We start from the raw sequence: 19,021 nt of genomic DNA, 5'->3' as shown, positions 1-19,021 counted from the left end.
GGGGGACTGTACTTGGGGTCAGGGTTCAGGGTTGAGGGACTGTACTTGTGGTCAGGGTTCAGGGTTGGGGGACTGTACTCGGGGTCAGAGTTCAGGGTTGGGGGACTGTACTTGGCGTCAGGGTTCTGGGTTAAGGGTTGGGGGAATGTACTTGGTGTCAGAGTTCAGGGTTCAGGGTTGGGGTACTGTACTTGGGGTCAGAGTTCAGGGTTGTGGGTCTGTACTCGGGGTCAGGGTTCAGGGTTGGGGGACTTTACTTGGGGTCAGGGTTCAGGGTTGGGGGACTGTACTTGGGGTCAGGGTTCAGGGTTGAGGGACTGTACTTGGGGTCACGGTTTAGGGTTGGGGGACTGTACTCGGGGTCAGAGTTCAGGGTTGGGGGACTGTACTTGGCGTCAGGGGACAGGGTTGGGGGACTGTACTTGGGGTCAGAAGTCAGGTTTCAGGCTTGGGGGGCTGTTCTTGGGGTCAGAGTTCAGGGTTCAGGTGTGGGGCCTGTACTTGGGGTCAGGGGTCAAGGTTCAGGGTTGAGGGACTGTACTTGGGGTCAGAGGTCAGGGTTGGGGGACTGTGCTTGGGGTCAGAGTTCAGGGTTGGGGGACTGTAATTGGGGTGAGAGTTCAGGGTGGGGGGACTGTACTTGGGGTCAGGGTTCAGGGTTGGGGGACTGTACTTGGGGTCAGGGTTAAGGGTTGGGGGAATGTACTTGGGGTCAGGGGTCAGGGTTCAGGGTTGGGACTGTACTTGCGGTCAGTGTTCAGGGTTCAGGGTTGGGGGACTGTACTCGGGGTCAGGGTTCAGGATTTAGGGTCGGGCGACTGTACTTGGGGTCAGGGTTCAGGGTTCAGGGTTGGGGGACTGTACTTGGGGTCAGAGTTCAGGGTTCAGGGTTGGGGAACTGTACTTGGGGTCAGTGTTCAGGGTTGGGGGACTGTACTTGGGGTCAGAGGTCAAGGTTCAGGGTTGGGGGACTGTACTTGGGGTCAGGGTTCAAGGTTGGGGGACTGTACTCGGGTCAGGGGTCATTTATCAGGGTTGGGGGACGGTACTTGGGGTCAGAGTTCAGGCTTCAGGGTTGGGGGACTGTACTTTGGGTCAGGGTTCAGGGTTTGTGGAATGTACTTGGGGTCAGGGTTCAGGGTTGGGGGACTCTACTTGGGGTCAGGGTTCGTGGTTCAGGGTTGGAGGACTGTACTTGGGGTCAGGGGTCAGGGTTCAGTGTTGGGGGACTGTACTTGGGGTCAGAGATCAGGGTTCAGTGTTGGGGGACTGTACTTGGGGTCAGAGTTCAGGGTTGGGGGACTGTACTTGGGGTCAGAGTTCAGGGTTGGGGGACTGTACTTGGGGTCAGGGTTCAGGGTTGGGGGACTGTACTTGGGGTCAGGGGTCAGGGTTGGGGGAATGTACTTGGAGTCAGGGGTCAGGGTTCAGGGTTGGGGACTGTACTCGGGGTCAGGGTTCAGGTTTCAGGGTTGGGAGACTGTACTTGGGGTCAGAGTTCAGGGTTCAGGGTTGGGGGACTGTACTCGGGGTCAGGGACCAGGATTCAGAGTCGGAGGACTGTTCTTGGGGTCTGGGTTCAGGGTTCAGGGTTGGGGGAATGTACTTGGGGTCAGAGGTCAGGGTTCAAGGTTGGGGGACTGCACTTGGGGTCAGGGTTTTATGGTTGGGGGACTGTACTTGGGGTCAGGGGTCAGCTTTCACGGTTGGGGGACCGTACTTGGGGTCAGAGTTCAGGGTTCAGGGTTGGGGGACTGTACTTGGGGTCAGGGTTCAGGGTTTGGGGACTGTCCTTGGGGTCAGGGTTCAGGGTTCTGGGTTGGGGGACTGTAACTGGGGTCAGTGGTCAGGGTTCAAGTTTCTGGGACTGTACTTGGGGTCAGGGTTCAGGGTTTGTGGACTGTACTTGGAGTCAGGGTTCAGTGTTGGGGGACTCTACTTGGGGTGAGGGTTCGTGGTTCAGGGTTGGGGTCTGTGCTTGGGGTCAGAGTTCAGGGTTCAGGGTTGGGGGACTGTACTTGGGGTCAGGGTTCAGGGTTGAAGGACTGTACTTGGGGTCAGGGTTCAGGGTTGGGGGACTGTACTCGGGGTCAGGGTTCAGGGTTGGGGGACTGTACTTTGGGGTCAGAAGTCAGGTTTCAGGCTTGGGGGACTGTACTTGGGGTCAGAGTTCAGGGTTCAGGGTTGGGGGAGTGTACTTGGGGTCAGAGTTCAGGGTTGGGGGACTATACTTGGGGTCAGAAATCAGGTTGCAGGCTTGGGGGACTGTACTTGGGGTCAGAGTTCAGGGTTGGGGGACTGTACTTGGGGTCAGGAGTAAGGGTTCAGGGTTGGGGGAATGTACTTGGGGTCAGGGTTCAGGGTTGGGTGACTGTACTTGGGGTCAGGGGTCAGGGTTCAGGATTGGGAGACTGTACTTGGGTTCAGGGTTCAGGGTTGGGGGACTGTACTTGGGGTCAGGGTTCAGGGTTGAGGGACTGTACTTGTGGTCAGGGTTCAGGGTTGGGGGACTGTACTCGGGGTCAGAGTTCAGGGTTGGGGGTCTGAACTCGGGGTCAGAGTGCAGGGTTCAGGGTCGCGGGACTTTACTTGGGGTCAGGGTTCAGGGTTCAGGGTTCGAAGACTGTACTTGGGGTCAGAGTTCAGGGTTCAGTGTTGGGGGACTCTACTTGGGGTGAGGGTTCGTGGTTCAGGGTTGGGGTCTGTGCTTGGGGTCAGAGTTCAGGGTTCAGGGTTGGGGGACTGTACTTGGGGTCAGGGTTCAGGGTTGAAGGACTGTACTTGGGGTCAGGGTTCAGGGTTGGGGGACTGTACTCGGGGTCAGGGTTCAGGGTTGGGGGACTGTACTTTGGGGTCAGAAGTCAGGTTTCAGGCTTGGGGGACTGTACTTGGGGTCAGAGTTCAGGGTTCAGGGTTGGGGGACTGTACTTGGGGTCAGATTTCAGGGTTCAGGGTTGGGGGACTGTACTCGGGGTCAGAGTTCAGGGTTGGGGGAGTGTACTTGGGGTCAGAGTTCAGGGTTAGAACATAGAACATAGAACATTACAGCGCGGAACAGGCCCTTCGGCCCACAATGTTGCGCCGACCAGTCTTATTTTTAAAAAAAAAACATTGACCCACTAATCTAAACCACTCCCTTTTCGTCCATAAACCTATCCACCAATCTCTTAAACGCCCCCAAACTAGGCGCATTTACAACTGCAGCAGGCAGGGCATTCCAATCCCTCACCACCCTCTGGGTAAAGAACCTGCCCCTGACATCCATCCTATAACTACCCCCCCTTAATTTAAAGCCATGCCCCCTCGTGCTAGATTTCTCCATCCGAGGAAACAGGCTATCACCATCCACCCTATCTAAACCTCTAATCATCTTATATGTTTCTATAAGATCCCCTCTTAGCCGCCTTCTTTCCAGTGAAAACAACCCCAAATCCCTCAGTCTCTCCTCATAGGACCTCCCCTGCATACCAGGCAACATCCTGGTAAACCTCCTCTGCACCCTCTCCAAAGCCTCCACATCCTTCCTGTAATGTGGGGACCAGAACTGCACACAGTACTCCAAGTGCGGCCGCACCAGAGTTGTGTACAGTTGCAACATGACGCTGCGACTCCTAAATTCAATCCCCTACCAATAAACGCCAAGACACCGTATGCCTTCTTAACAACCTTATCTACTTGATTCCCAACTTTCAGGGATCTATGTACACATACACCTAGATCCCTCTGCTCCTCCACTCTATTCAAAGTCCTCCCGTTAGCCCTATACTCAACACATCTGTTATTCCTACCGAAATGGATTACCTCACACTTCTCCGCATTAAACTCCATCCGCCACCTCGCGGCCCAGCTCTGCAACCTGTCCAAGTCATCCTGCAAACTTCGACACCCTTCCTCACAATCTACCACACCTCCGACTTTGGTGTCATCAGCAAAGTTACTAATCCACCCAACTATACCCTCATCCAGATCATTAATAAAGATTACGAACAGCAGTGGCCCCAAAACAGATCCCTGAGGCACACCACTCGTAACCGAACTCCATGATGAATAATTACCATCAACCACCACCCTCTGTCTCCTATCTGCTAACCAATTCCTGATCCAAGTACCTAAATTACCACCAATCCCATACATCTGCATTTTCTGCAGAAGCATACCATGGTGAACCTTATCAAACGCCTTACTAAAATCCATATATACCACATCTACTGCCTTACCCCTATCCACCTCTTTGGTCACCTTCTCAAAGAACTCAATAAGGTTAGTAAGGCACGACCTTCCCGCTACAAAACCATGCTGACTATCTCTAATCAATTTATTACTCTCCAAATAACTATAAATCCTATCCCTAATAATTCTTTCTAAAACCTTGCCCACTACAGAAGTAAGACTCACTGGTCTATAATTCCCAGGGAAGTCTCTGCTCCCCTTCTTAAACAATGGGACAACATTCGCTGTCCTCCAATCTTCCAATCTTCTGGGTTGGGGACTGTACTTGGGGTCAGAGTTCAGGGTTCATTGTTGGGGGACTGTGCTTGGGGTCAGAGTTCAGGGTTCAGGGTTGGGGACTGTCCTTGGGGTCAGGGTTCAGGGTTGGGGGACTGTACTTGGGGTCAGGGTTCAGGGTTCGGGGTTGGGGGACAGTACTTGGGGTCAGAGTTCAGGGTACAGGGTTGGGGGACTGTACTTGGGGTCATAGTTCGTGGTTCAGGGTTGGGGGACTGTATTCGGCGTCAGGTTTCAGGGTTCAGGTGTGGGGCACTGTACTTGGGGTCAGGGGTCATTGTTCAGGGTTGGGGGACTGTACTTGGGGTCAGAGATCAGGGTTCAGGGTTGGGGGACTATACTCGGGGTCAGGGTTCAGGATTCAGGGTCGGGCGACTGTACTTGGGGTCAGGGTTCAGGGTTCAGGGATGGGGGACTGTACTTGGGGTCAGAGTTCAGGGTTCAGGGTTGGGGAACTGTACTTGGGGTCAGAGTTCAGGGTTGGGGGACTGTACTTGGGGTCAGACGTCAAGGTTCAGGGTTGGGGGACTGTACTCGGGTCAGGGGTCAGTTATCACGGTTGGGGGACGGTACTTGGGGTCAGAGTTCAGGCTTCAGGGTTGGGGGACTGTACTTGGGGTCAGGGTTCAGGGTTTGTGGACTGTACTTGTGGTCAGGGTTCAGGGTTGGGGGACTCTACTTGGGGTCAGGGTTCGTGGTTCAGGGTTGGAGGACTGTACTTGGGGTCAGGGGTCAGGATTCAGTGTTGGGGGGCTGTACTTGGGGTCAGAGATCAGGGTTCAGTGATAGGGGACTGTACTTGGGGTCAGAGTTCAGGGTTGGGGGACTGTACTTGGGGTCAGGGTTCAGGGTTGGGGGACTGTACTTGGGGTCAAGGGTCAGGGTTGGGGGAATGTACTTGGGGTCAGGGGTCAGGGTTCAGGGTTGGTAACTGTACTTGGGGTCAGGGTTCAGGGTTCAGGGTTGGGGACTGTACTTGGGGTCAGAGTTCAGGGTTCAGGGTTGGGGGACTGTACTTGGGGTCAGCGTTCAGGGTTGGCGGACTGTTCTTGGGGGTCAGAGGTCAGGGTTCAGGGTTGGGGGACTGTACTTGGGGTCAGCGTTCAGGGTTGGGGGTCTGTTCTTGGGTGTCAGAGGTCAGGGTTCAGGGTTGGGGGACTGTACCTGGGGTCAGGGTTCAGGCATCAGAGCTGGGGGACTGTACTCGGGGTCAGGGTTCAGGGTTCAGGTGTTGGGCACTGCACTTGGGGTCAGGGTTCAGGGTTCAGGGTTGAGGGACTGTACTTGGGGTCAGGGTTCAGGGTTGGGGGACTGTACTTGTGGTCAGAGTTCAGGGTTCAGGTTTGGGGGACTGTACTTGCGGTCAGGGTTCGGGGTTCAGGTTTGGGGGACTGTACTTGGGGTCAGAGTTCAGGATGGGGGGAGTGTATTTGCGGTCAGGAGTAAGGGTTCAGGGTTGGGGGAATGTACTTGGGGTCAGGGTTCAGGATTGGGAGACTGTAATTGGGGTCAGGGTTTGGGGTTCAGGGTTGGGGGACTGTACTTGGGGTCAGGGGTCAGGGTTCAGGATTGAGGGACTGTACTTGGGGTCAGAGTTCAGGGTTCAGGGTTGGGGGCCTGTACTCGGGGTCAGGGTTCAGGGTTCAGGGTTGGGGGACAGTACTTGGGGTCAGAGTTCAGGGTTCAGGGTTGGGGGACTGTACTTGGGGTCAGAGTTCAGGGTTGGGGGACTTTACTTGGGGTCAGAGGTCAGGGTTCAGGGTTGGGGGACTGTACTTGGGGTCAAAAGTCAGGTTTCAGGCTTGGGGGACTGTACGTGGTGTCAGAGTTCAGGGTTCAGGGTTGGGGGACTGTACTTGGGGTCAGGGTTCGGGATTCAGGGTTGGGGGACTGTACTTGGGGTCAGAGTTCAGGGTACAGAGTTGAGGAACTGTACTTGGGGTCAGAGTTCAGGGTTGGGGACTGTAATTGGGGTCAGGGGTCAGGGATCAGGGTTGGGGGAGTGTACTTGGGGTCAGAGTACAGGGTTGGGGGACTGTTCTTGGGTGTCAGAGGTCAGGGTTCAGGGTCGGGGGACTGTTCCTGGGGTCAGGGTTCAGGCATCAGGGCTGGGGGACTGTACTCGGGGCCAGGGTTCAGTGTTCAGGTGTTGGGCACTGCACTTGGGGTCAGGGTTCAGGGTTCAGGGTTGAGGGACTGTACTTGGGGTCAGGGTTCAGGGTTGGGGGACTGTACTTGTGGTCAGAGTTCAGGGTTCAGGTTTGGGGGACTGTACTTGGGGTCTGAGTTCAGGGTGGCGGCACTGTACTTGGGGTCAGAGTTCAGGATGGGGGGAGTGTATTTGGGGTCAGGAGTAAGGGTTTAGGGTTGGGGGAATGTACTTGGGGTCAGGGTTCAGGGTTGGGTGACTGTACTTGGGGTCAGGGGTCAGGGTTCAGGATTGGAAGACTGTAATTGGGGACAGGGTTTGGGGTTCAGGGTTGGGGACTGTACTTGGGGTCAGGGGTCAGGGTTCAGGATTGAGGGACTGTACTTGGGGTCAGAGTTCAGGGTTCAGGGTTGGGGGACAGTACTTGGGGTCAGAGTTCAGGGTTCAGGGTTGGGGGACTGTACTTGTGGTCCGAGTTCAGGGTTGGGGGCTGTACTTGGGGTCAGGGGTCAGGGTTCAGTTTTGGGGGACTGTACTTGGGGTGAGGGGTCAGAGTTCAGCGTTGGTGGACTGAACTTGGGGTCAGGGTTCAGTGTTGGGGGACAGTACTTGGGTTCAGGGGTCAGGGTTCAGGCTTGGGGGACTGTACTTGGGGTCAGGGTTCGGAATTCAGGGTTGTGGGACTGTACTTGGGGTCAGGGGTCAGGGTTCAGGGTTGGGGGACTGTCCATTGGGTCAGGGTTCAAGTTTCAGGGTTGGGGGAACTGTATTTGGGGTCAGAGTTCGGTATTCAGGGTTGTGTGACTGTACTTGGGGTCAGGGGTCAGGGTTCAGGGTTGGGGGACTGTACTTGGGGTGAAGGTTCAGGCTGGGGGACTGTACTTGGGTTCAGGGTTCAGGATTGGGGGACTGTACTTGTGGTCAGAGTTCAGGGTTCACGGTTGGGGGATTGCACTTGGGTCAGGAGTCAGAGTTCAGGGTTGGGGGACTGTACTTGGGGTCAGGCTTCGGGGTTCAGGGTTGGTGCACTGTACTTGGGTTCAGGGGTCAGTGTTCAGGGTTGGGGGACTGTACTTGGGGTCAGAGTTCAGGGTTCAGGTTTGGGGGACTGTAGTTGGGGTCAGAGTTCAGGGTTGGGGGACTGTACTTGTAGTCGGGGTTTGGGGTTCAGGGTTGGGGGACTGTAGTTGGGGTCAGAGTTCAGGGGTGGGGGACTGTACTTGGGGTCAGAGGTCAGGGTTCAGGGTTGGGGGACTGTACTTGGGGTCAGGGTTCAGGGTTGAGGGACAGTACTTGGGGTCAGAGTTCAGGGTTCAGGGTTGGGGGACTATACTTGGGGACAGGGTTCGGGATTCAGGGTTGGGGGACTGTACTTGGGGTCAGAGTTCAGGGTTGGGGGTCTGTACTCGGGGTCAGAGTGCAGGGTTCAGGGTTGCGCGTTTTTACTTGGGGGCAGGGTTCAGGGTTCAGGGTTCGGGGACTGTACTTGGGGTCAGAGTTCAGGGTTCAGTGTTGGGGGACTCGACTTGGGGTGAGGGTTCGTGGTTCAGGGTTGGGGTCTGTGCTTGGGGTCAGAGTTCAGGGTTCAGGGTTGGGGGACTGTACTTCGGGTCAGGGTTCAGGGTTGGGGGACTGTACTCGGGGTCAGAGTTCAGGGTTGGGGGACTGTACTTGGCGTCAGGGGTCAGGGTTCAGGGTTGGGGGACTGTACTTGGGGTCAGAAGTCAGGTTTCAGGCTTGGGGGACTGTACTTGGGGTCAGAGTTCAGGGTTCAGGGTTGGGGGAGTGTACTCGGGGTCAGGGGTCAGGGTTCAGTTTTGAGGGACTGTACTTGGGGTCAGAGTTCAGGGTTCAGGGTTGGGGGACTGTACTCGGGATCAGAGTTCAGGGTTGGGGGAGTGTACTTGGGGTCAGAGTTCAGGGTTGGGGACTGTACTTGGGGTCAGGGGTCAGTGTTCAGTGTTGGGGGACTGTACTTGGGGTCAGAGTTCAGGGTTCTGGGTTGGGGGACTGTACTTGGGGTCAGAGTTCAGGGTTCAGGGTTGTGGGACTGTACTTGGGGTCAGGGGTCAGGGTTCAGTGTTGGGGGACTGTACTTGGGGTCAGAGTTCAGGGTTCTGGGTTGGGGGACTGTACTTGGGGTCAGGGTTCAGGGTTGGGGGACTGTACTTGTGGTCAGAGTTCAGGGTTCAGGTTTGGGGGACTGTACTTGGGGTCTCAGTTTAGGGTTGCGGCACTGTACTTGGGGTCAGAGTTCAGGATGGGGGGACTGTACATGGGGTCTGGATTCAGGTTCAGGGTGGTGGGACTGTACTTGGGGTCAGGGGTCAGCGTTCGGGTTTGGGGGACTGTACTTGGGGTCAGAGTTCAGGTTTCAGGGTTGGGGGACTGTACTTGGGGTCAGGGTTCAGGGTTCAGGGTTGGGGGACTGTACTTGGGTTCTGGGTTCAGGGTTGGGGGACTGTACTTGGCATCAGAGTTCAGGGTTCAGGGTTGGGGGACTGTACTTGGGGTCAGAGTTCAGGGTTGGGGCACTGTACTTGGTGTCAGAGGTCTGGGTTCAGGGTTGGGGGACTGTACTTGGGGTCAGAGTTCAGGGTTCAGGGTTGGGGGACTGTACTTGGGTTCAGGGTTTGGGATTCAGGGTTGGGGGACTGTACTTATAGAACATAGAACATAGAACATTACAGCGCAGAACAGGCCCTTCGGCCCACGATGTTGCGCCGACCAGTTACAAAAACAATGACCCACTAGCCTATACCAATCCCTTTTCGTCCATAAACCTATCCAGAGATCTCTTAAACGCCCCCAAACTAGACGCATTTACAACTGCAGCAGGCAGGGCATTCCAATCCCTCACCACCCGCTGGGTAAAGAACCTACCCCTGACATCCGTCCTGTAGCTACCCCCCCTTAATTTAAAGCCATGCCCCCTCGTGCTAGCTTTCTCCATCCGAGGAAAAAGGCTATCACTATCCACCCTATCTAAACCTCTAATCATCTTATATGTTTCAATAAGATCCCCTCTTAGCCGCCTTCTTTCCAACGAAAACAACCCTAAATCCCTCAGTCTCTCCTCATAGGACCTCCCCACCATACCAGGCACCATCCTAGTAAACCTCATCTGCACCCTCTCCAACGCCTCCACATCCTTCTTGTAATGCGGGGACCAGAACTGCACACAGTACTCCAAGTGCGGCCGCACTAGAGTAGTGTACAGTTGCAACATTACACTGCGACTCCTAAATTCAATCCCCCTACCAATAAACGCCAATACACCGTACGCCTTCTTAACAACCTTATCTACTTGATTCCCAACTTTCAGGGATCTATGTACACACACACCTAGATCCCTCTGTTCATCCACACTATTCAAAGTCCTCCCGTTAGCCCTATACTCGACACATCTGTTGCTCCTACCAAAGTGAATTACCTCACACTTCTCCGCATTAAATTCCATCCGCCACCTCTCGGCCCAGCTCTGCAACCTATCTAAGTCTCCCTGCAGACTATGACACCCTTCCTCACAATCTACCACACCTCCAATTTTGGTGTCATCAGCAAATTTACTAATCCACCCAACTATACCCTCATCCAGATCATTAATAAAAATTACAAACAACAGTGGCCCCAAAACAGATCCCTGAGGCACACCACTCGTAACTGTACTCCATGATGAATATTTACCATCCACCACCACCCTCTGTCTCCTATCTGATAGCCAATTCCTGATCCAACTTCCTAGATTACCCACAATCCCATACATCTGCATTTTCTGCAGAAGCCTACCATGGTGAACCTTATCGAACGCCTTACTAAAATCCATGTATACCACGTCAACTGCCTTACCCCCATCCACCTCTTTGGTCACCTTCTCAAAAAACTCAATAAGGTTTTTTTGGGGTCAGAGTTCAGAGTTCAGGGTTGGGGGACTGTACTTGGGGTCAGAGTTCAGGGTTGGGGGTCTGTACTTGGGGTCAGGAGTAAGGGTTCAGGGTTGGGGGAATGTACTTGGGGTCAGGGATGAGGGTTGGGTGACTGTACTTGGGGTCAGGGGTCAGGGTTCAGGATTGGGAGACTGTACTTGGGTTCAGGGTTCAGGGTTGGGGGACTGTACTTGGGGTCAGGGTTCAGGGTTGAGGGACTGTACTTGTGGTCAGGGTTCAGGGTTGGGGGACTGTACTTGGGGTCAGAGTTCAGGGTTGGGGGTCTGTACTCAGGGTCAGAGTGCAGGGTTCAGGGTTGCGGGACTTTACTTGGGGTCAGAGTTCAGGGTTCAGTGTTGGGGGACTCTACTTGGGGTGAGGGTTCGTGGTTCAGGGTTGGGGTCTGTGCTTGGGGTCAGAGTTCAGCGTTCAGGGCTGGGCGACTGTACTTGGGGTCAGGGTTCAGGGTTGGGGGACTGTACTTTGGGTCAGGGGTCAGGGTTTAGGGTTGTGTGACTGTACTTGGGGTCAGAGTTCAGGGTTCAGGGTTTTGGGACTGTATTTGGCTCAGGGTTCAGGGCTGGGGGACTGTACTTGGGGTCAGAGTTCAGGCCCCGGTTGGGGGGCTGTACTTGGGGTCAGAGTTCGGGGTTCAAGGTTGGGGGACTGTACTTGGGGTCAGGATTCAGGGTTGGGGGACTGTACTCGGGGTCAGAGTTCAGGGTTCAGGGTTGGGGGATTGTACTTGGGGTCAGGGGTCAGGGTTCAGGGTTGAGGGACGCTACTCGGCGTCAGGGTTCAGGATTCAGGGTTCAGGGTTGGGGGACTGTACTTGGGGTCAGAGGTCAGGGTTCAGGGTTGGGGGACTGTACTTGGGGTCAGGGTTCGGGGTTCAGGGTTGGGGGACTGTACCTGGTGTCAGGGGTCAGGTTTCAGGGTTCGGGGTTGGGGGACTGTACTTGGGGTCAGAGTTCAGGGTTCAGGGTTGGGGGACTGTACTTGGGGTCAGGGGTCAGGGTAGGGGGACTTTACTTGGGGACATGTTTCGGGGTTCAGTGTTGGGGGAACGTACTTGGGGTCAGGGGTCAGGGTTCGGGGTTGGGGGGCTGTTTTTGGGGTCAGGGTTCGGGGTTCAGGCTTGGTGGACTGTACTTGCGGTCACGGGTCAGGGTTCAGGGTTGGGATACTGTCCTTGGGTTCAGGGGTCAGGAGTCAGGGTTGGGGGAGTGTACTTGAGGTCAGGGTTCAGCGTTCTGGGTTGGGCGACTGTACTTGGGGTCAGGGTTCAGGGTTAGGGGACTGTACTTCGGGTCAGAGTTCAGGGTTGGGGGACTGTACTTGGGGTCAGGAGTCAGGGTTCAGGGTTGGGGGACTGTAGTTGGGGTCAGGGTTCGGGGTTCAGGGTTGGGGGACTATACATGGGATCAGGGGTCAGGTTTCTGGGTTGGGGGACTGTAGTTGGGTTCAGAGTTCAGATTTCATGGTTGGGGGACTGTACCTGGGGTCAGAGTTCAGGTTTGGGGGACTGTACTTGGGGTCAGAGTTCAGGGTGGGGGGACTGTACTTGGGGTCAGGGTTCAGGGTTGGGTGACTGTACTTGGGGTCAGAGTTCAGGGTTGGGGGCCTGTACTTGGGGTCAGGGCTCAGGGTTCAGGGTTGGGGGACTGTACTTGGGGTCAGAGTTCAGGGTGGGGGGACTGTACTTGGGGGTCAGGGTTCAGTGTTGGGGATTTGTACTTGGGGTAAGAGTTCAGGGTTGGGGTCTGTACTTGGGGTCTGGGGTCAGGGTTCAGGGTTGGGGGACTGTACTTGGGGTCAGGGTTCGGGGATCAGGGTTGGGGGACTGAACTTGGGGTCAGGGTTCAGGGTTGGGGGACTGTACATGGGGTCAGAGTTCAGGGCTCAGGGTTAGGGGTCTGTCCTCGGGGTCAGGGTTCAGGATTCAGGGTCAGGGGACTGTACTTGGGGTCAGGGTTCAGGGTTCAGTGTTGGGGGACTGTACTTGGGGTCAGGGTTCAGTGTTCAGGGTTCAGGTTTGGGGGACTGTACTAGGGGTCAGAATTCAGGGTTCAGGGTTGGGGGACTGTACTTGGCGTCAGGGGTCAGGATTCAGGGTTGGGGGACTGTAATTGGGGTCAGGGGTCAGGGTTCAAGGTTGGGGGACTGTACTTGGGGTCAGGGTTCAGGGTTCATGGTTTGGGGACTGTACTTGGGGTCAGAGTTCAGGGCTCAGGGTTAGGGGTCTGTCCTCGGGGTCAGGGTTCAGGATTCAGGGTCAGGGGACTGTACTTGGGGTCAGGGTTCAGGCTTCAGGGTTGGGGGACTGTACTTGGGGTCAGGGTTCAGGGTTTGTGGACTGTACTTGGGGTCAGGGTTCAGGGTTGGGGGACTCTACTTGGGGTCAGGGTTCGTGGTTCCGGGTTGGGGGACTGTACTTGGGGTCAGGGGTCAGGGTTCAGTGTTTGGGGACTGTACTTGGGGTCAGAGTTCAAAGTTCAGGGTTGGGAGACTGTACTTGGGGTCAGGGTTCAGGGTTGGGGGACTGTACTTGGGGTCAGGGTTCAGGGTTGGGACACTGTACTCGGGGTCAGAGTTCAGGGTTCAGGGTTGGGGGACTGTACTTGGGGTCAGGGGTCAGGGTTCAGGGTTGGGGGACTGTACTTGGGGTCAGAGTTCAGGGTTCAGGGTTGGGGGAATGTACTTGGGGACAGGGTTCAGGGTTCAAGGTTGGGGGACTGTACTTGGGGTCAGGGTTCAGGGTTCGGGGACTGTACTTGGAGTCAGGGTTCACGGTTGGGGGACTCTACTTGGGGTCAGGGTTCGTGGTTCAGGGTTGGGGGACCTTAGTTGGGGACAGGGGTCAGGGTTCAGTGTTGGGGGACTGTACTTGTGGTCAGAGTTCAGGGTTCAGGGTTGGGGGACTGTACTTGGGGTCAGGGTTCAGGGTTCAGGTTTGGGGGACTGTACTTGGGGTCAGGGGTCAGGGTTCAGGGTTGTGGGACTGTCCATAGGGTCAGAGTTCAGGTTCAGGGTTGGGGGACTGTGCTTGGGGTCAGGGTTCGGGGTTCAGGGTTGTGGGATTTTACTTTGGGTCAGTGCTCAGGGTTCAGGGTTGAGGGACTGTACTCGGGGTCAGGGTTCAGGATGTGAGAAACGGTCCGATACTCACTTTTATGATCCCCCCCTTGAATCAAAGACACGGATGAGTTCAGCTAACTGTCGGTTTATTCGATCTTGCAAGAAAGGGTGCCGTCCCGTGGGTACACACACCTTGCTTTACACAATCATAGTTTATATACATTTTTCTAGATAACAATAGGACAGCCCTCCTTTCTTCATTGGTTACCACTTCCTAATCTCTTTACCGAGTGAGCTCCTCCCTTGTTGACATCCCAGTAACTCTAATCCAATCACCCCCTTTAAGGCTTAAATCGTTTTACCTCTCATCAATTCATCTAACTCTTTTTCATTGTCCTGTAAATTGCTAACACATTTATTTTATACGGTGTAAATTAGTTTGTTTTCCTATCTCTTTTCTGAAGACCCCGGGCGCCTGTCAGTCTCATGTTTTTTTACTTCTTTTTCTATGTGTTTCATCATCTGCTGGTCTTAGCGTTTAACCCCTTAGGTTACAATAACGGTTCTGTCATGGTTTCCGCCCCAGATGGCTTGACTCAAAAATTACACTACCATCCCTTACAATCCCCCCTGTTTTTCTTACGCTTTGTAATTTTTGACACTCTTCTGGTGTTCCAGGCGTTCCAGCAGGTCAAGGGCCTGTTCATCCAGAGTTTTATCGTCTAAGAGGCTTATCCTCTCTTCCGTCTCTAAATTCATATTTATCACTTTTCCATTCAGGACATCCCCCTTAGTCAGGGCTGTTTCGATTAGCCGCTGAGCCAACCCCCGAACACAAGGGATGATACAGCACCCTAGGGCGGCCAATACCCCTGCCGTTACCATGAAAGAGACAAGGACGGACATTACTACTCCTTTCCATTTGCCGAACCAAGCTTCCAACCACTTAGTGAGATCTGGGTCTGTACCCGAGTTCTCAGCTAGTTCATTAGCTAGGGTCGTTAGCCCTTCGAGGGCTCGGGTAATTGACCCATCGGGAGCTTTGTTATTTGGGATAAAGGTGCAGCATTCAGTTCCTATCATGACGCATACCCCCCTTTCTCTGCTAGAATCATGTCCAGGGCTAGCCTGTTTTCCCAGGCCATCCTGCTGGTTGCGTCCAATTGTTCCGCTATCCCGCTTATCGCATTTCGGGTATAATTAACAAACCTCTGTTGATTATAATAGATATAGTTGATCCAATCCACGTTCTTGTTAATGGTCACCCACCAGAACAGAGATTCAAACCCTGCTGCTATCTGGCTCCTGGCTTTGTACTCATCAGGGACCCCCCTAGGGACCCCTATGGCGTCCAGATATATTCGTTCATCAAAAGAACCCGGGAGGCTCCTTTTCCCTCGTTGTTTTCCACGGGGTCCCTGATGTTCGAATGCCAGGATAAAGGGTACGGCCAATTGGATAAGTGCACAAGTGCCCTTCCATTTCTGAGGTAAAATGGGTCTCAAAGTCCTCCCCCCACAGTACCACCATAGATCAGCTCTAGGTACCTGGATTTGGGAGTAGTTTCCTCCCTCGGTGGTGTCGCTGACTTCCTTAACTGTTCCACACCTATCGAAGCTTCCCACTTCCTTGTCCAATCCATCCCCAGTCCGGGTGATACAGGTGTGATGTATCCCCGTTACTCCGGAAAAAGGGGGGGGTTGAGACGCCCTGTTCAGTTTGATTGGGGGAAATGTCAGGCTCAAGGAGTGACAAGTGGGGTCTCCCCAAGCCTCTCTGTTTTGATACAGTTTCACCATACACTCCATTTCAGCTGGTTCTTTATCCCATCCCAGCGGGAATGGGACCACCTGGGGAGTTGGCCGGCTACTGGTGCACGCATAACAGTTACCCTTTCCGACACTTTGTACCGTATATTTGACCCATTCTATCCAGGCGTTCGCTTCCCTGAATCCCGTTTCTATTTCAATGGTCTCTCTTAAATCCTTTACCTCCACTACCCTGACTTCTCCCGAGACTCCCTGGCTAGGGGCGGAGGAGTTCCTGGTTTCGGCATTTTTGACTGTAACCCGCACACAACACAGGGCCGCCCCCACCCTCCCTGTGTGTTCCTTGATCTTGACCCCAAAAACTTGTCCGTCGAGGCCCTCTGTCCCACCGTCGTCTGACTTTTTTATGGTGAGGTAGAGGGGGTTACATTGGTTTAGCTTACAGCCTCTGGGAAAGATCTTCCGTGGAACAAGTGATATTTTCTCGCGAATCCTTAACTTAACGTCTTCATTTAACCCCCCTACTTGACAAGATTCTACTTTCCCCTGTTCATTTTTAGTACACTTTGGGTTCTTATCGAAGACAAGTAATTCTATTTCCCTCCCCTGGTATCCCTTCTGCCCCGTGAGGTCGTCTTTGCAGGGTACCATTCGACAAAGGTCGATCTCAATTACCTGTGCCTGGGGTGATTGGATTATAGTAAGGGAGTACACTTGGGCCGCCTGCCCAGCACCTATGCCCCCATAGAGTAAACATATTATTAGTAACATCCCGCTATTGCCGTATATTGCCCAAATTAACATATCAAAAATCAAGTCCAATCAGTTCTTCTCGGTGTGGTGGCCAGGGGTAGACACTACTTCTGCTGGTTCTGGCACCGGTCCTTTCACTCGAGTGTAATGCGTCCAGCCTTTCTCAGCTGTGCGGATAGCCGTTTCCGTGGTCAGAAGTACCAAGAAGGGACCATCCCAGATCGGTTCTAAAGTCCGGAGTTTCCAGTTCTTGATTAGGACCCAATGCCCTGGCTTGATGGTGTGTATCGCAAACTCGAGAGGTGGTGTCTGTGCCAGGAGTCCCTGTTGGTGTAAATGAGATAGAGCAGACCCCAGGACCTCAACATATTTATGCACAAATACATCGCGGGACTCGAATGTGGGGAGTTCCCCTTTTGGTCCATTAAAGGGGAGACCGAACATTATTTCGTATGGGGACACCCCCAAGTCCCGCCGTGGCTGCGTTCGTATTTGCAGCAAGGCAAGGGGAAGGCACTTGGTCCAGGGCAACCCGGTCTCCGTCCTGAGTTTCGTCAGCTGTTTTTTAATAGTCTGATTCATTCTCTCCACCTTGCCCGAGGACGGGGGATGCCAAGGGGTGTGGAAATCCCAGCTTACCCCCACTGCCCGCACTATGTTCTGTAGGACAGTGGACGTAAACTGGCTCCCCTGGTCTGAATCGATGGCCCGGGGGAGTCCGTATCGTGGGATAATTTGTTCGAGAAGGACCTTGCTAACCTGTGTCGCCGATGCTATGGAGGTTGGGTACGCCTCAACCCACCCTGTCAAGTGGTCCACTATTACCAAAAGATATTTCAGGCGCCCTATGGGAGGGAGTTCGGTATAATCCACTTGGATATACTCGAAGGGCCTATAGGCTGGGCTTCTCCCTCCTTGCTTCGTATTCTGTCTCAGTCCTTTTTTATTTATCTTCCGACAAATTACACAATCTTTCGTGACTTGCTTAGCCACAGTGTATAAACCGGGATGTGCGTACTGACGCAGAAATGCATCGCACATCGCCTGTGTCCCCCAGTGTCCTCCCCGATGGAGATGCGACTAAAAATGTAACATCCTCCTTTTGTGGACCCACCTTTAAATTTACCAGGGGTTCTTGGTAGGTCCTTTTTCCGATTCTCCCCTGACCCCTCTAATCAACCTCACATTCCATTTCATAAATCCCTTCTCGTTCCTTCTTAAATTCAGGACACTCTCTTTTGAAGTGTCCCAGTTTCCCACAGTGGTAACACCCGGCCACCCGGGGCCGGTCACCACCGTAAAATTCTCCTCGTCCTCTACCTCGGCCCCTCCTGGCCCCCCTTTCCTTCCAACCTCCCCTTGACCTTCCTCTACCTACTGTATATCCTTCATCCGTTATCCCGGTGGACTTACATACTTCCCTAACAGCTGCCACCATCATCTTTGCCTTCTGCTTTTCCTTTACGACCTCTCTCTGAACAAAGACCTTCTGCGCTTCCCGCAATAATTCCGCCATGTCCTTCCCACTCCAATCCTCAATCTTTTGTAGTTTTCTCTGGATATCTGGCCAGGATTTCGTTACAAAATTAATTTTTAGCATTCCCTTTCCAATTTCATCATCAGGATCGATTCCTGAATATTTGCGGACAGACTCCCTCAGTCTGTCTAAGAACGTGCTGGGTGATTCATCTTTTCCTTGCCTAATATCAAATGCTTTTGCCACATTCTGCTGCTTGGGGACCCGTGTCTGGATCCCCCGAATTATAAGATTCCGGAGATCCGACATGTTTGTCCGCCCTTCCTGGGTATTATGATTCCAATTTGGATCCTCAAGAGGGTATTTTTGATCTCCCCTGAGTTGTTCTTGCTGTTGGTGATCCCTATCCCAAATTTCTATGGCCCTATTTCGGATCATAACTCCTTCATCATAGTTGAATAATATGCTCATCATGGCCCGGAGTTCCCCCCAAGTATACATGCTTGGACCCAGGAATTGGTCAAGTTGTGTCGCTACCGCGACAGGGTCCTCTAGGAGAGGGGGCAACTCCTTCCTAAGTTGTCGGATGTCTGCCAAGTTAAGAGGCACCACCACGAACCCTGTCTCTCTTTGTCCGAAGGGAACCTCCCTGAGAGGGTGCATTTCCACCTCGGGCGCTGAAGCCCCATTATTCTGCTGTTGTTCCAGGGACTGTTTTATTACTAACCTCTCGGACCTCCGCAGACCCTCAACTGGGGGTCCGCCTCCTGCGCCGTTCTCAAGCTTTATGAGATCTTCCCCTTGGGCCCCATTATTATTTGGTTGATATGCAGGGGGTACATTCGGTACAGGAGGGGGTGGCGGCGGGAGGTTGTCAAGAGGGTCCCATTGCCCCGGTCTGCTCTGTGGGATCATTGGATACAGGGAGACTGGCTGTGGCGATCTACTCATCGCGCCCACCCAACAGGCAGCGTACTTACTTTCCTTGGGGTTAAAGGGTTGTTTACTATTAACATATAAATTTAATATCTGACAGACCCAATCCTCATCCGATCCATATTTTGGCCACAATACAGATGGTTTCCGGATTGGTTCCTTCGTCCACACAAAACAACAATATTTTATCATAACCTTCTTTTTTAAGTCCTTAGTCTTTTGGTCCCAATCCCAATTTTCTAACTGTATCCCCAGAGGACTGTCGGGGGTATTCCCTTTTCATCATTATTATTTCCCGGTTTCCCATCCTTACTCTTGGACGGTTTACCTCCCATGGTTAGTCTTCAGTTGTCGTCTTGGACACAAGTTAATTTATTTGCGCCCTCAGATCAAACTGTCATAACCATAAAGTCAACAAGGAAGAAAA

At 53.7% G+C, this 19,021-nt stretch overlaps 1 protein-coding gene across 1 annotated transcript; it reads right to left on the bottom strand.

Annotated features, from left to right (window-relative positions):
• Positions 1-14,298: 14,298 nt before the first annotated feature.
• Positions 14,299-18,609, bottom strand: LOC145337686 (uncharacterized). The gene is given in 3 exon segments (XM_080182511.1): positions 14,299-14,750; positions 14,753-16,109; positions 18,196-18,609. Coding segments are annotated over 3 exon segments (2,223 nt in total).
• Positions 18,610-19,021: the final 412 nt, after the last annotated feature.

Source organism: Carcharhinus amblyrhynchos, unplaced genomic scaffold, assembly GCF_965287045.1.
Source record: "Carcharhinus amblyrhynchos unplaced genomic scaffold, sCarAmb.v2.hapA scaffold_60, whole genome shotgun sequence".
Lineage (NCBI taxonomy): Eukaryota > Metazoa > Chordata > Chondrichthyes > Carcharhiniformes > Carcharhinidae > Carcharhinus > Carcharhinus amblyrhynchos.
Note: the sequence above shows the minus strand (reverse complement) of the source record. Positions and strands in the feature narration are given on the sequence as shown.